This window comes from Gracilinanus agilis, chromosome 3 (genome assembly GCF_016433145.1).
Source record: "Gracilinanus agilis isolate LMUSP501 chromosome 3, AgileGrace, whole genome shotgun sequence".
NCBI classification, from domain to species: Eukaryota; Metazoa; Chordata; class Mammalia; order Didelphimorphia; family Didelphidae; genus Gracilinanus; species Gracilinanus agilis.
The window spans coordinates 55,465,147-55,480,160 of record NC_058132.1 but is presented as its reverse complement, the minus strand read 5'-3'; the positions used below and the strand labels follow the sequence as shown (position 1 = coordinate 55,480,160).

The 15,014-nt window shown below is 40.2% G+C and overlaps 1 protein-coding gene across 2 annotated transcripts in view; it reads left to right on the top strand.

Annotated features, from left to right (window-relative positions):
• Positions 1 to 15,014, top strand: part of CAPZB (capping actin protein of muscle Z-line subunit beta) — a 168,114-nt gene that overhangs the window by 105,066 nt on the left and 48,034 nt on the right. For both annotated transcript variants that reach the window (XM_044667820.1, XM_044667819.1), the window contains exon 3: positions 2,274 to 2,395. In XM_044667820.1, the coding sequence (XP_044523755.1) occupies positions 2,274 to 2,395 (122 nt within the window). The remainder of the gene's footprint in view (positions 1 to 2,273; positions 2,396 to 15,014) is intronic.

Below are 15,014 nucleotides of genomic sequence, written 5' to 3'. Positions count from 1 at the left end.
TAATAGACCATGTTGCCTCATACCCTGAAGCCTGAGTAGGATTTGGGTGGGCCAAGAGCAATGGGGACAGCATTCTGGGGAAATGAAGTGGCTTCCAGAAAGCCTATGTCTGTGTCCAGCCTGTCTGGAGGAAAAGAGCAGATCGGGCTGTGACCGACCACTAACAACCACAGGGCAGCTGGCACAGCCTGGGTCTGTAGGCGTAGCTCTTTGGGCCAAACTTGTCATCCCCATGACTCGGAGAATGTTATTATTCCAAAGCAGCTGCATCTTTGATCTAAGTAAGCAGAACTGATGCAGTGGAATCCAATTCACAAACATAATCACAAAGGGCAGCTGCTCAGGTAACAGTAAGTGATCAGCCATGTCAAATCATGAATGTTTCAGAGCAAAGCGAATCACCATAACGTGCAGGGTTGCATATGTGTTTCAACACCTTTCAGGCCATTGCCAAAAAGTCTGGATTGCAAATTAAGTTACCATTCTTCTGATGCTGATTAGCGTATTGCTATGGAATACAGAAATATTGATCAATTCCATCTCTAGACTGGGCAGCAAGCCCAGCCCAGTCATTGTTGAGGACCACATGCACCTCTTGCATTGTGTCCTTGCTTTGATAGGATTGAATCCGCTCTGCTTGTGAGAACACAACTCTTGAGCCTAGGTACCAATAGGGGACCTCCCTGCCCAGGACATCATTGCTTGAGAGACACTAACCTACAAATTCCATGTGCTATCCTTGGGAGGCAGACAATATGGATTTTAATTCCACAAGTCTTTATTAAGCGCTTACTATATGGATGGTAATATACTGGGCCTTGGAGATCTAGAGGTAACTAGAACCCTAACCCTGCTTTCAAGAAATCATAAGATGAGGACAAGGAAGTGAAAAAAAAAAAAAGAATAAGTGCAGGAAAAACAATTTTAGATGTTAGAGCTAAGCAAGCGGTAGAGCAGTGATGGCAAACTTTTTAGAGACAGCATTCCCAGACTGCACCTTAGACTGCGTATGAGCCCCTCACATTACCCCAGATGGGAGGGAGAAAAGTGCTCACATTGCACTGCTGGGCAGAGAGAAGGATGATGTAAAAAATGTCCTCAGGGGCTGTGATGAGGGGAAATGAAGCAGCCCCTTCTTGCACGTGGAGGCATGCATGCCACAGGTTCACCAACATAGCTGTAGAGGGTCACTGATCCAACCCCTTCTTTTGACATGTCAAAATTAAGGCCCAGGGAGGGGGATGAGTGCTTTCAGGATTAGAATTAGAGTTAGGCTCTTTCTTTAGTACCATACATACTTCTTTTGGAGAGGGGTGGGCATTTTCTATTTTACATAAAGCTGCTTGCTTATCTGCTGACCAGGTTGACTGTAACACCTCTCCCCACTCCCAGTTGGGTGGCAACTGCAGAGGAGCACTCTGGGCTTGGACATTGTAGGAGAAGGCATTAATGCCATGCCCATACCTGGCATTCCTCCAAAGGACCCACTTTCCCTAAAGCAGCAAATACTAAGAGATATATTCTCCACTCATCAAGGTGATGTGACTTGCATTGAGTCACATAGCTGAAATGCATCAGAGCTGGGATGGAAACACTGGGCTCTTGGGTCCAAGCCCAGCCCTCTTTCCTTCTGGCCCTGTTTACCTTTCTACTTCTGCCACAAGCAGAAATGGGGTTCCTATACAGCCATCCCACCAGTGAGTCACTCTTGGAGTAAGGGAAGAAGAGCACAGCTAGGATTAAGGACCCATTAAACACTACCTGTGTAGCAGATATGTGTGATCTTATTAGCCAGCATGGTAATACTTGATGAACTACCAGCAAAGCATGGCTCCACCCAGGCCATGAACCTGTGGGAGTTCTCAAGCAGGGATGGTCAGTTTAATCTTTTAACCACCCTTTTGATTCCTCTATATTTGAAGTGTTCCCCCCATTCTCATACTTCATTGTGCCACCTGCCAGAGATATACAGTACATGCTTCATTTTTACTAGACTGCACTAGTAACTTCTCAATTAAAATTGAGCTTTTTTTTTTTTTTTTTTTTTTTTTTGAGGAAAGGCTCTCTTCTGCTATGACTCAAGTCCAGATATCTTTATAGAAAGGACATGGCTAGTGTCAAAGATACATTTGTGGAAAAGAAGACCAGTCCTGTAGTTTGGGCAAAATATCAAGAGACCAGATTTTCATTCAGTTGACATGGTGTGGCCACTTGCCATCCTCAAAGTGATAATGTGTCATTTTAACCCCTTTTCTTCTCTTTCTACCTGGCAGGTCCCCAGCCTATGTGAAGATCTTCTGTCCTCTGTCGATCAGCCCTTGAAAATTGCCAGAGATAAGGTGGTGGGAAAGGATTATCTTTTATGTGACTACAACAGAGACGGAGATTCATATAGGTGAGCTCCTGCCCAAAAATTCAGTCAACCTGGGCAATGCCAAACTTTGAGCAGCTGACCCCACAACAAGTCTTTGGGAAATTGAGTCTCATCAAGGTTAACTCTAAAATGGCATTTAACCTTCCTAATCCTCAGTTTTCTCATCTCTTTATAGGATTATAAGGAATCATCTAGTGCAGGGGTTGGCAACCTTTTTGGCCGTGAGAGCCATAAACGCCACATTTTTTAAAATGTAATTTCGTGAGAGCCGTACAGTGCTCACAGTGCGCTCCTGTAACAGCGCCTGAAAAAAAAAATTGACTTTATGGCTTCTGCAGAAAGAGCCATATCTGGCCCTCAGAAGAGCCAGATATGCCAGCTATGGCTCGAGAGCCATAAGTTGCCGACCCCTGATCTAGTGTAATAGTCTCTCTCTGGAAGAAGAAACAAGCCAAGAGAGGAAGGCAGCCTGGGGTCATGGAAGGAGAGCTGCCCAATAAGACCCCAGGACCCTTGTTTCCCAACCCACCTCTTAAGTTTTCTTATTTCCAATTCATAATGATTATGAAAAATCTTTCTTTTCTTTTTTTAAAAACCCTTACCTTCTGTCTTGGAATCAATACTGTGTATTGGTTCTAAGGCAGAAGAGCAGTAAAGCCTCAGCAATGGGGGTTCGATGACTTGCCCAGGACCACCCAGCTGAGAAGTGTCTGATAGGACCTCCCCTCTCTGTCTGGCTCTGAATCCACTGAGCTACACAGCTTCCCCTGATCATGAGAGATCTTGAATGCTCCTTTAACTCACCTGGATGAATAGCTTGGCATCCCATCTAAGAAGAAGGGCAAAGGTTTCTCCTCCTTCTCATCCTCCAGCTGAACACAACCAAGTCCCTGGCCTCAAGGAGCCTAAATTCTAATAACTTTGGAATGGTTTCAAAGGATGCTGACATTTCATTTGGTTTTTCATAGTCTTTAGTACAATTAATATAATAATAAAGATTTCTGGATAGGGTTACAATTGTGTCTATTTATGTGGACAGACACTAGCTCCTTTATGAATTTGATTTGAATGGATTTGAATTGATTATGAATGGATTTAAAGTCTGCAGACTGGCAAATGACACCTTTTCAAACAAGGGGAAATTTCTCAGTTGGGGCTTAAGGGGTTTTTAGAGTGGTTTTTAATTTAATTTTTATTTTATTCCAATAACAAATTTGCACGTAAATTTTCCAGAGTTACATGATTCATGTTGTCTCCCAACCTTCTTCTCTCCCCCCTTCCAGAGTTAATAATGCAATTCCACTGGGCTATACATGTATTGTCACTCAAAACGTTATTCATAAGAATAATATGAGTAATTTTATAAAACCAAAACCTCAACTCATATATCCAAATAAATAAGTGATAAATTGTATGTTTTTATCTGCATTTCTACTCCAACAGTTCTTTATGTGAAGGTGGATGGCATTCTTTTTCAAAAGTTCCTCAAAATTATCCTGGATCATTGTGTTGCTGTTAGTAGCAAAGTCTATCACATTTGATCATTTCAATTACTGTGAATATAATGTTCTCCTGGTTCTGCTTATTTCACCCTGCATCAGTTCATGTAGGTCTTTTAGCACAATAGTATTATATCACTATCATATACCACAATTTTGTCTAGCCATTCCCCAATCAAGGGATATCCCTTTAGTTTCCAATTTTTTGCCACCACAAAAAATGCAGCTATAAACATTTTTGTACAAACCGTCCTTTCCCTTTTTTTTTTTAAATTTCTTTGGGATATAGACCTAGTAGTGGTGTTGCTGGATCAAAAGGTATGCATTCTTTTAAAGCCCTTTGAGCATAATTCCAAGTGGCCTTCCAGAATGGTTGGGTCAATTCATAATTCCACCAACAATGCATTTGTGTCCCAATTTTTCCACATCCCTTCCAATATTTACTATTTTCTTTTACTGTTGTATTGGTCAATCTGCTAGGTTTAAGGTGGCTCCTCAGGGTTTTAATTTGCTTCTCTAATCAAGAAGGATTTAGAACATTTTCCCATATGATTATTAATAGCTTTGATTTCTTCATCTGAAAACTGCCTATTCATATCCTTTGACCATTTTTCAATTGGGGAATGACTTGTTTTTTCTTATAAATTTAACTTGGTTCTTTATATATTTGAGAAATTAGACCTTTATCGGAGAAATTTGTTATCAAAATTTTTTCCCAGTTTATTGCTTCCCTTCAAATGTTGGTTGTGTTGGTTTTGTGTGTATAAAACCTTTTTAATTTAATATCAAAATTATTCAGTTTATATCTTATAATGTTAACACTCTATTTCCTATTTGGTCTTAAATCCTTCCCTTCTCCATAATTCTGACAGGTTAACTATTCTACGTTTGCCCAATTTATTTATAATATCACTCTTTATGTTTAAATCACATGCCCATTTGGTACCGTATCTTGGTATATAGGGTGTGAGATGTTGATTCTAAACCTAATTTTTGCCATACTGTTTTCCAATTTTCCCAGCAGTTTTTGTCAAATAGTGAGTTTTTATCCCAAAAGCTGGAATCCTTGGATTTATGAAACACTAGATTGCTGAGGTCATTTATCCCATATCTATTTCATTGATCCACCTTTTGTTTTCTTTGCCAGTATCGGATTGTTTTGATGCTTTATAGTACAGTTTAAGATCTGGTACTGCTAGGCTTCCATCTATCACATTTTTTTATTAATTTTTTTCTAGTTCTATAAAATAGTTTTTTGGTAGTTTGATAGGTATGGTACTGTGTGGAGGGGTGCCTCTGCTGGTACAGGGTCTATTGGAGGATGACAGCATCAGTGGATTGAGACAAATGAAAACAGCTGGAGTTTCAGTCTTGTATCCCAAAGACTGTTCTGGTCAGTCCCAGGCTGGCTTTATTTTTTTTATATTCTTTTCTTAGGATTACATATAGGTTGGCATGGATTTTCATATTCAACATACATTTTTTTCTTGTAGATAATGGATCAAGTCATACATTAACTTTTACTGAATTACAGAATCATTTGATTGACATTCCATAATTATTCTATTTAGATTAACAAAAGATGCAAAGGTTTGGCAAGAAATATTCATCATGGAGTAACTGGGCTAGAAATTGTACTTTCCGTCCATCCATGAGGTGCAGTTCATGTATTACAGTTTAGTACAATAGTTAATTACATTTTGACCAATCAAGTCAGGAATGATTATTCTTTGCTCTATTCAGCTACATAATTAATCAAGCAGTGATTTGCTACACTAGCAGATTTCAAAAGATACAGTAATCATAATCTGGTCCAAATATTATTTCAACAACAGCCTTTCATTATTCAATATTTTTCAAATATTTTTAATTTAAGTTTATTTTTTAAGTTTAGTATGTTCTCTGAACTTGTGGGGTTAATGGAAACAGTCCAGTAACTTGCTCTATTTTTTATCCCTTGTCCTCCCTTTCCACATCAAGGACCAGGAAAACTTGAAGGCAATTCTCCAAGTTTTTCTGTATGGGGATTGAGAAATCTAAGTGTAGTCATTCTGGGGTTTTAAAATCTTTAATATTAACACGCTAATTGCTGGTTTGTTATGGAGTGACTTTTAGGGGAATTTTTGTATCATTACATGTAAAGATGGGGCTTTCCTAGGAGTTTGTGGGGGGCCTGTAAAGGCTTTAGTAATAGCCTTTACTACTCTTCTGTATTTCCTTGGGGCTGAGTAGAGATGTTGATCACAATAATTCCAATAATAGGGAGTATTGGTAAGAGAAGAGTCACACAGGGGAGTCTGAGTGGGATTTCCATCCTCCTGTGACCTGCTTTGCAGGTTTCAGGATCCACACATGAGTTTGTCATTCTTCATGGATTTTGATGGCTCCTGTCAGTTCTGAACAAATAAAATTAATTTAGGGTAGGATTGTCATTTTTATTATATTAGCTCATCCTACCCATGAGCAATTAATGTTTTTCTAATTGTTTAAATCTACTTTTATTTGTGTGAAAAGTATTTTGTAATTTGCTTTTATAATTCTTGTGTTTGTCTTGGCAGATAGATTCCCAAATATTTTATATTGGTTAGAGCAGTGATGGGCAAACTATGGCCTGAATGAGTAGGATACAATATAATGAAACTTCGAAAGAGTAGCCTTAAAAACAGACTAACAGATGAGCATTTCCTTTCCTTTGGCCCCCTCTTTAAAGTTTGCCCATCACTGGTCTAGAGTGATTTTAAATGGAGTTTCTCTAACTCTTGCTGCTGATTTTTGTTGGAGATATATAGAAATGCCAATGATTTATGTGGGTTTATTTTGTATCCTATAAACTGCTAACATTTTTTCAACTAGCTTTTTTAGTTGATTTTCTAGGATTCTCTAAGTATACCATCACATCATCCAGAAAGAGTGATAATTTAGTTTCCTCATTTCTTCCTTTAATCCTTCAATTTCTTTTTCTTCTCTACTGAGCTCTGAGAATTGTCTCTGGCTGCAGCATCTGTGCCTGGAGTGTTCTCTCGCCTCATCATTGTTCCCAGCTTTGGGTCTCAACTAAAATCCTCCCTCAGAAAACCTACCCCAAACCTTCTTGATTTGGGGCCTTTTCTCTATTGATTCTCCTATTATTGCATCTATAGCTTGTTTGTACACATTAATTTGCCTATTGTCTCCCCCATGGAGTTGTGAGTTTCTTGAAGTCAGGGACAGTTTTTCTTTGTATCCCAGGCTCTTAAACAAATGCTTATCAACTATAGGAGCTGTGAAACAGCTATGAAACTCTTTATTTTCATTAGTTTCAGTTTTGGACTTTTTGTTTTTTGAGCAGAATAAAATGGGCATTTATATGAATACCATTGCTTTTTAAACCCCTGATGTATTTTTGTGTATGTGCACATGAATAGGTCTTGTCTCCCTGTCTGAATAAAGGCCAGCTAATTTCTTACTTGCAAATAGTACATATATGCCCTTATCTGCACCCATACATGTTCTCAAAAGCTCACATTAACGTCTCACTTAACTTCATTGAACAGCAGTGGTTATTATAAAAGTTTTATTGTTTTGATTTAAAAGTCAAATTTCCCAATTGCTCATCCTAGCCAGAATTTACATATAGATATGAATCAAAGTATTTGCTTCAGGCCTCCCAAGCAAAATGTGCCCATGTCAAGACAACCTTTCTCTTGGTACTTCCGTGATCATAACTGAGTTCTTAGCACAGTTAATTACTAGTTACTAGACTGTTGCAAGAACTGACCACTTTTAAGCAGTTTGCTGTCTCCTGGGCCTGATGTCTTGGTTGACCTCTAATGAGAATGGCATAGACCCAAGGTTTCATTAGGAGATAGGAAGCTGATATTCTCAGAAAGCCACCTGAGAGTGTGTGATGTTACCCCGGATTTGCTATGTACTATTTAATACCACTGAACTATGCTATAATGTCCAACACCTGCCCACAGGTCAGAGAGAACTACATCTGTGCATCTCTCTGCCATCTGTCTTATCATTGCTGAGGTGCTTGAGGATTCTCACCATCTCACCAATCTTCAGCTGAGCTCCCTAGGATCCTCCTGCCTTCTTACCCAGAGATTAAGTATTTCATGTTTCTGGTGGTCTGCTTTCTTCATCCTGTCACCATCAGGATCAGGATAGCAGAGGTCTTGCCACTCATGTGGGAAACAATGTTATCATGGAAAGAGTTGGCTTTGAATTCTGTATTCGCTGTATACTCTGAGCCTGTTTCCTCATCTGTAAAATGGTAGTACTTACCTTAGAAGGGATGCTGTGAGGAAACTGATCTGTAAAACAAAGCCCTTTAGAAATGGGATTCTGATGCTGGGGCAGCCCTTTGTGTCCTACTTGTGTGCAAACCCTCATTTTAGAAGGGACCCAGGGAATTTGTGGCAGGTTCAAAGTCTCCCATTAGGTTAGAGTCAAGAAATCAATTCCAACTCAGACCTAGTCATTGTTGTTCCTATTTTCAGTTTCCTTTCTTTAGGAAAGTAGGCAGTGGGTTGGCCTAGACTGGTGGGTATTGAAAACAGTCAAGACATGTACACTCAGTTTGTAAGGGAAGTATCAGAAGCCTAACATGGTGGGATGCTGTGAGTTTGGGGGTGATAGGAGGAAAGGTAGGATAGGAGAAAGAAGGGAAAGCCCAGGTACCCCCAAGCCCAGGAGGGGAAATTGACCCGAGCTCTTCAGAGCTCAATAAAGATCAGGTAGCACTTATTGTAGAATAGCTAGGTTTTATTTAGATTTGGAAAGGGAAAAGTTAGGTAGGGGGAAAAGGGTCTCCTCTCTCCAAGGTTGAGACCAGCCTCCAGCTCCAGAGAGTCAGAACCTCAAAAGGCACCAAAACTCTCTCTTTTATACTTTTTCCTACACCTCCCACAAAGGAAGTGGGAGGTGTTGGGGGGAGATATATCTGGGAGTGCTATCAGTAATTTGACCTCACCCTTGCCTACTATTGTGTGAGCATTTGAACTTCTTCAGCCCTCAGGGTCAGTAATCAGGGCTCTTTGGGTACAATGCCATCCTGACTGTGCCCTAAAGCATGGAAGAGAGAAAGTCGAAGGGCCAACAGGGATAGCCAGACCCATAGAAGCACTGACTATTTAGAATGAAAAGGACTTTAGGCATTATCTAATAGTCTGGAGAACCTAGCCATGTTATAATTTGTCTACAATATGATTGTAAAGACATCTTTTTTGTGCTGGCTTCGTTTCATCTGTCAAAAGATAAGGGTTGAACTAAAATGCTATAAAGCCCTCTCAGCTCTGCCATTCTGTACTGTTAGGGTCCTCCAGTTCTGACACTCTGTGTTCCAAAGGCCCTCCCCATTCTGACATTATCTATCCTAAGGTCTAAGATTGCCCCAGCTCTGACAGTCATTACAGAAACCATAGCAGACATTAGGTGTATGACCCTGTACAGATCACATAGAAGCTGTGAATTCTGCCATTCTTAGGTTTCCTGTGAGGTGGAATCTGATTTTCCCCAGCTTTTCTTCTCCTGGTTCTTTTTGTGCTCTTGGCCCTAGGCTGGGGTTTCCAGCATTCTGGGAGATTTCTGAAGATTCCTCTGAAAGGTCAGTACCATGACCCCTTTAAGTGATACCATCCATGTTTTCCTGTGCCCTTAGACCTCAAAGGAGAGACAAAGGGCATCCAGTCTCTAGGGAATTGAGCCCAATCTGTGCAGGTTGGAGAGGAATTAAAAGACAACGTTCTCTGCCTTGCCATTATTGACCCCACAAAGCTGAGAGCTCCCAGATGTCCCTGCCATGATACAAGAATATATACTGAGAAAGGGAGGAAAAGTCCTCAAACTGGGAAGCAAGAAACCTAGGTTTAGAGTCCATCTCTGACACTTGTCAGACATATGACCTTGGGTAATTAATTTTCCTACTCAGGAATCAGATTCAAATTATATGGGATGGTGCTAGATTTTCCCCTCAAGCTCTAGAAATCCTGACACTGTATGTAAGGAGAGCTGCTCCAAGTCTGCAGGGAATGTGCAACCTTGTCTCTGTGAATGGTAATGATCACACCACAGGATTCTAGAATCTAAAGCTATCTTATATCAAGCTGTAATATTCATGTTTTTAAAAAAAAGGCAAAAAGAGGAGGATGAAAGGTAAAAGTCCAGAAGTAGGAGTTAGCTTGAAGGATTGTTAACTAAGCTCTTCATTTCCTAAAATCATAAGATTCTAGATATTGGCATTGGTGATCCTCACGTTTCCCTGCCTGCTTCCTTAAGGAGACCAGATAGTCCTTTTGAGATGGCAGAGAGGAAGGAGAAGCCTTGGGAGAGAAGGCTATCAGCTGCCTTGACATTTTTACTCACATGGTTTAGTGATGGGCTGGTGAGGTGTGACCCTTGCTAGCTCTGAGGTTCTCTGGTTTTTTCGATGAAAGACTCCAAGGCCTTTTGACTTTCTCCACACATTTCCATCCTAACTGTGTTTGATAGTTTGCTTAAATGGAATCCTTATGGGATGGCTGATGCCAACAACAGTTTGAGACCTGTTAGCTGAAACAAAAAGCATTCTCAAGAAGGGAAATGAAAAGCTTGACTTTTGAAATCTAAGTGCTCTTGTCCATCTGTCTTATTTCAAACAACCTCCTTTTAAGCTTTTGAATGTGTGCAGAGTGCCCCTTCCACTAAAAATATTTGGGCTAGTATTTTTTTTTCCAGCTACAGTTACGCCTGGCTCCAGAAATATAGGCTTGAAATGTCCCAGTCTCCAGGAGAAATGTAAGTCATAGGCTTCTTTAAAATTCTAGACCAACAGTCTATTAAAGGAGATCATCTCTGTCTGATCAAACCTCTTTTAAAACAAAACCTTGTTAGGAAACTCACTTAGTTTACTTGCCTGCATCAGGAATCAGAAGGGAGAATTACAGTAGAATGGATAGAACACTGTGTGCAATTCAGGAGAACCAACTCAAGGTCTGGCCCTGCCTCTTTTTAGTTGTTTGACCATGAGTCATTTCCTTTCTCGGGACTTTGTTTCCTTACCTGTAAAATAGAGCTAGCTGGTTGTTGGTTCAATGGATAGAGCACTGGGCCTGGAGTCAGGAAGACCTGAGTTCAAATGTAGTCTTCCTAGTATGTGTGACACTGGGGCAAGTTACTTAGCTTCTGTCTCTTTTTGTTTCCCCTCTATAAAATGCAGATAATAATAGCACTTACCTCTGAGCACTGTTGTGAGGATCAAATGAGATAATATTTGTAAACTTTGCAAACCTTAATGTGCTGTATAAATTCTGGCTTCTACTAATTATTTTTATTAAATATTAATGGCCAGGGGACAGCTGGGTAGCTCAGTGGATTGAGAGTCAGGCCTAGACATGGGAGGTCCTGGGTTCAAATCCGACCTCTGAAATTTCCCAGCTGTGTGACCCTGGGCAGGTCACTTAACCCCCATTGCCCACCCTTACCACTATTCCACCAAGGAGCCAATACACAGAAGTTAAGGGTTTAAAAAAATATTAATGGCTAAAAGGTCTTTGACTTTAGGATTAAATCCCTTTCTAATTCTGACATTTTATTTGTTAACATTTACAACAAAAAAGACCTAGTAGGATCCTCTACTCCTATCACTTGAGATAAAGTCAAGATGACACAGGAGTAGTCAGTTGCTTTTCTGGGGTACCACCCATTCAATTCAATTTGACAGACATTTTAAGTGATTCTTAGATCCTAGGAATACAAAGAAAGTGGCAGATTTGTGTCTGTACTAAGGAGTTCACAAAAGATATATTTGGCAGATTAGCAAGTAGAGCTCAGCCCTACCTATAGTGAGAAAAGACGTTTTTGATCAGAGGAGGTCCCAAGAATCTTCTAGGCTATTCCCTCCCCTGATCTGGTGGATAGAGTTCTGGGTCTGGAACCTGGCTCACATTCTGTATCAGACGTTCGGTCTGTGACTCTGGTCAAACTCACTTAACCTTTCTCTTCTTCAGTTTCTTCTTCTGTAATATAGAATCTATATATTCTAGGCCTGTTGTGTAGATCAAATGAGATATCTGTAAAGCATTCTACAAACTTTAAAAGTGCTTGATAAGTATGAGCAGTTATATAGAGTAGAGGCCAGAGAAGTTCATCAGCTTCAGTACCACCACTAATTATCTTCAGAAATCAGGCTACATATGCTTCTACTCTATGCTCTACATAAGCTTCACTGCACCACCTTTACTTGCTTGGTTGCAGGTCATTGTTGAGAAAACCTATCCTGCTGCTGTTTCTCTTCTGAAATTTAGGGAAAGGAGATGATCTTTGTTTGGTTTGGTTTTTAAATGTTTGTTTTAAATATCATTCACAACAGGTGAAACATTTGCCCCCTCTCTCTCCAGGTCCATTACAGAGGTCACTAACATAGAATTCCAGGATGTCTCCTGAGAGCTTCCAGTGGAACATAAGGATTGTCTCCTCCATTTCCTTCTCCTCTCAGCCTCAGCCCCCACTGGGAACATCTGCCTTTGATGCTTTTTCAAATTAATTGCACTCATGTGTAGATTTGTTCTGTTCTCTGTTGTTCTCCACCCTTTTCTGCTTCATTGTTAATGTTTGGGTTGGTAGAGTTGAGAATGGTTTCTACAAGAAATTCCTATCTCTGTAAAATTCTAAAGAATACAAAGTCTTAGAAGACTTTTGTCTTTTTTAAAAGACAAGTCTTTTAAAACACTCTCCCCATAACCACTGGTAGAGGGTGGGATATATAAAGGATTATAATTTCTCTTTTATAGATGAAAAAATGAGACTCCAAGAGATGTAAAGATTATCCAAATAGGTTATGTCCAAGCAGGAACTCCCGCTCAGATCTTCTGATCCCAAAGTCCTTGTAATTACAACTTACGCCAGGCTGCCTTACCTCTTTTTCAGTAGACCCCCTTTCACCCTTTTATCAATTTCCAATGTGCTTTTTAGAATTCCCAAACTTCATCCTAGTCCTTTTACACATACTGGGATTAGATTTTTAATTATTTAAAAGCAGACAGGAACTCTGTTATTTTATCTCCTCCAGCATCTAGCCCAATGCTTGGGACATAGTAGGGGCTTAATTAAGTGATAGTTTAATTGATCCTAAAGTATGATAACCTTAGCTGAAAAAGTAGGAGGGCTAGAGGTTGACTAAGTACTTTCCTTCTTGTACTTTGGGAGGTAGGGTGTTTCTTGTGCTATCTTCTGTACACACTAACCACTAACCGGGGTGTAAAACCTACAGTTGGTTAGCCAGGGGGAGGTGGGGAGCCTTCCTGAAACATTCTTCTGTTTTGCTTTGATTTTTGCAAACTGAACCAGCGTTGTGGTAAGTGGAGAAAATGATCGCCTTGTAAGTAATAAGTTCCAAAGGGCTCAGCTGCTTTTGGTCAAGCTGTGGGGGCTGCTGCCCAAAAAACCATGCTCTCACCTGCCTAAATGCCAAATGTGGTTAATTCTTCCACTACTCCTATCCTCCACTGCTGGTAAATTCAGGGAAAGTTTGAAATCCTTTATGATTTACCTTTATGCTTACATTTGGATTTGAAAATTCATTCAGTGGGTAGCCATTGGATACTGAGGCAAAGATTTTTTATTTGTGAAACACAATAGAAATTTATATACTCAGAGGACTGGATAGTGGTGGTGGTGGTGTTTTTTTTTTTTTGTTGTTGTTGTTGTTGTTTTTATTTTAAACCCTTAACTTCTGTGTATTGACTTATAGGTGGAAGAGTGGTAAGGGTAGGCAATAGGGGTCAAGTGACTTGCCCAGGGTCACACAGCTGGGAAGTGTCTGAGGCCAGATTTGAGCCTACGACCTCCCGTCTCTAGGTATGGCTCTCAATCCACTGAGCTACCCAGCTGCCCCCGTGGTGTTTTTTTTAAAAAGCTTAAAGCAGAAATCCAGGACATTTAGAAATCCAGTGTTGTTTGAAAATGTGTCATACACAGAAGAAATGAGAGTTAGTGTGTTGTACAATGGGAATGCTAAGATTTTGAAACCTGAGGGGAGGGTAAACTGCTCTTTTCTTATATGGTCTCTGTATTACCCCTCCCCACATCTCTTCTTTGCCTCCCCCCCTTCGTTTTTTTTAATACTGTTCCTTTCTCTGAAAACCCAACCCACTGAATCCCACCTGCAAATATTAACGAGTAGGTCCTCAGCTTACAGCCCTCTTCAAGCCACTCTGTGATTAAATGTTTTCCTGATGTGGCAAAATGCATTTAAAAGGGAAAAAATATCCAAGCTAGTATTTGTGCTTAAAGAGAAGCTGGTTTTCATTACTTCAGCAGATTTTATATGCTTAGCATTCAGAGGGCCAGGGACCATTGGAATGGCCAGCAGAAGCATCCTCTATCATCTGTGATTATGTCAGTATATCTTCATCCTTCTGTCTTTATGTGGGCCAGAGATTCCTCTTTGCTTCAGTAAAGAAAAGTCATCTCATGGTGGCCAGCCTTTTAGGGATGAGGCTTGTAGGGATCTAGGGTTGTCTTTGGACAATCCTTTTCTAGAGCATACCCAGAGTCTTTCCAGCTTAGCAGAACTTTGTCACATCCTTTAGAAACCTAAAGTCATCTCCATACCATGAAAAGGCCTTAATTACAGGATGATAATAATGATTATAATAACCTATTAAAGTTCTGTTCTGATGTCTCATTGTGGCCTAGAGGTGACCTTGAGTTCTCATTCCCATACCAATGGAGTGCAAGCTTCAACAGATCCTACTGTGCAAGAAAGGCTTTGAGGGCAGCACGGCCCAGTATTGGACCATATAACTCCTCTGAGGACCACTTTACCTGACACATTCATCATCAGCTTGGCTACAGGGCAATGTTTTGTTTTTTCTTTTTTACCATAGCAATTTTCTACAACTGTGCATTAAAGCATTAGCCAGAATGCTGAATCTGGGGCTCTGATGACCTAAAATCAAATTATATCTTTGACATGTAATGTAGTTTTGTGATCATGGACAAAGCCTACCTCATGAAATAGTTGTGAAGCTCAAATGAAATGTTGCCTAAAGAGCACATTGCAGACACTTTCATGACTGTGAAATAAGGATCCTTCCTAGATGGATGAGAGATGATAAAACCTACCTAGGAACCTCTTAAGGGCCGGTAAAGCACAACCCTTGAAATTATTAAAACCA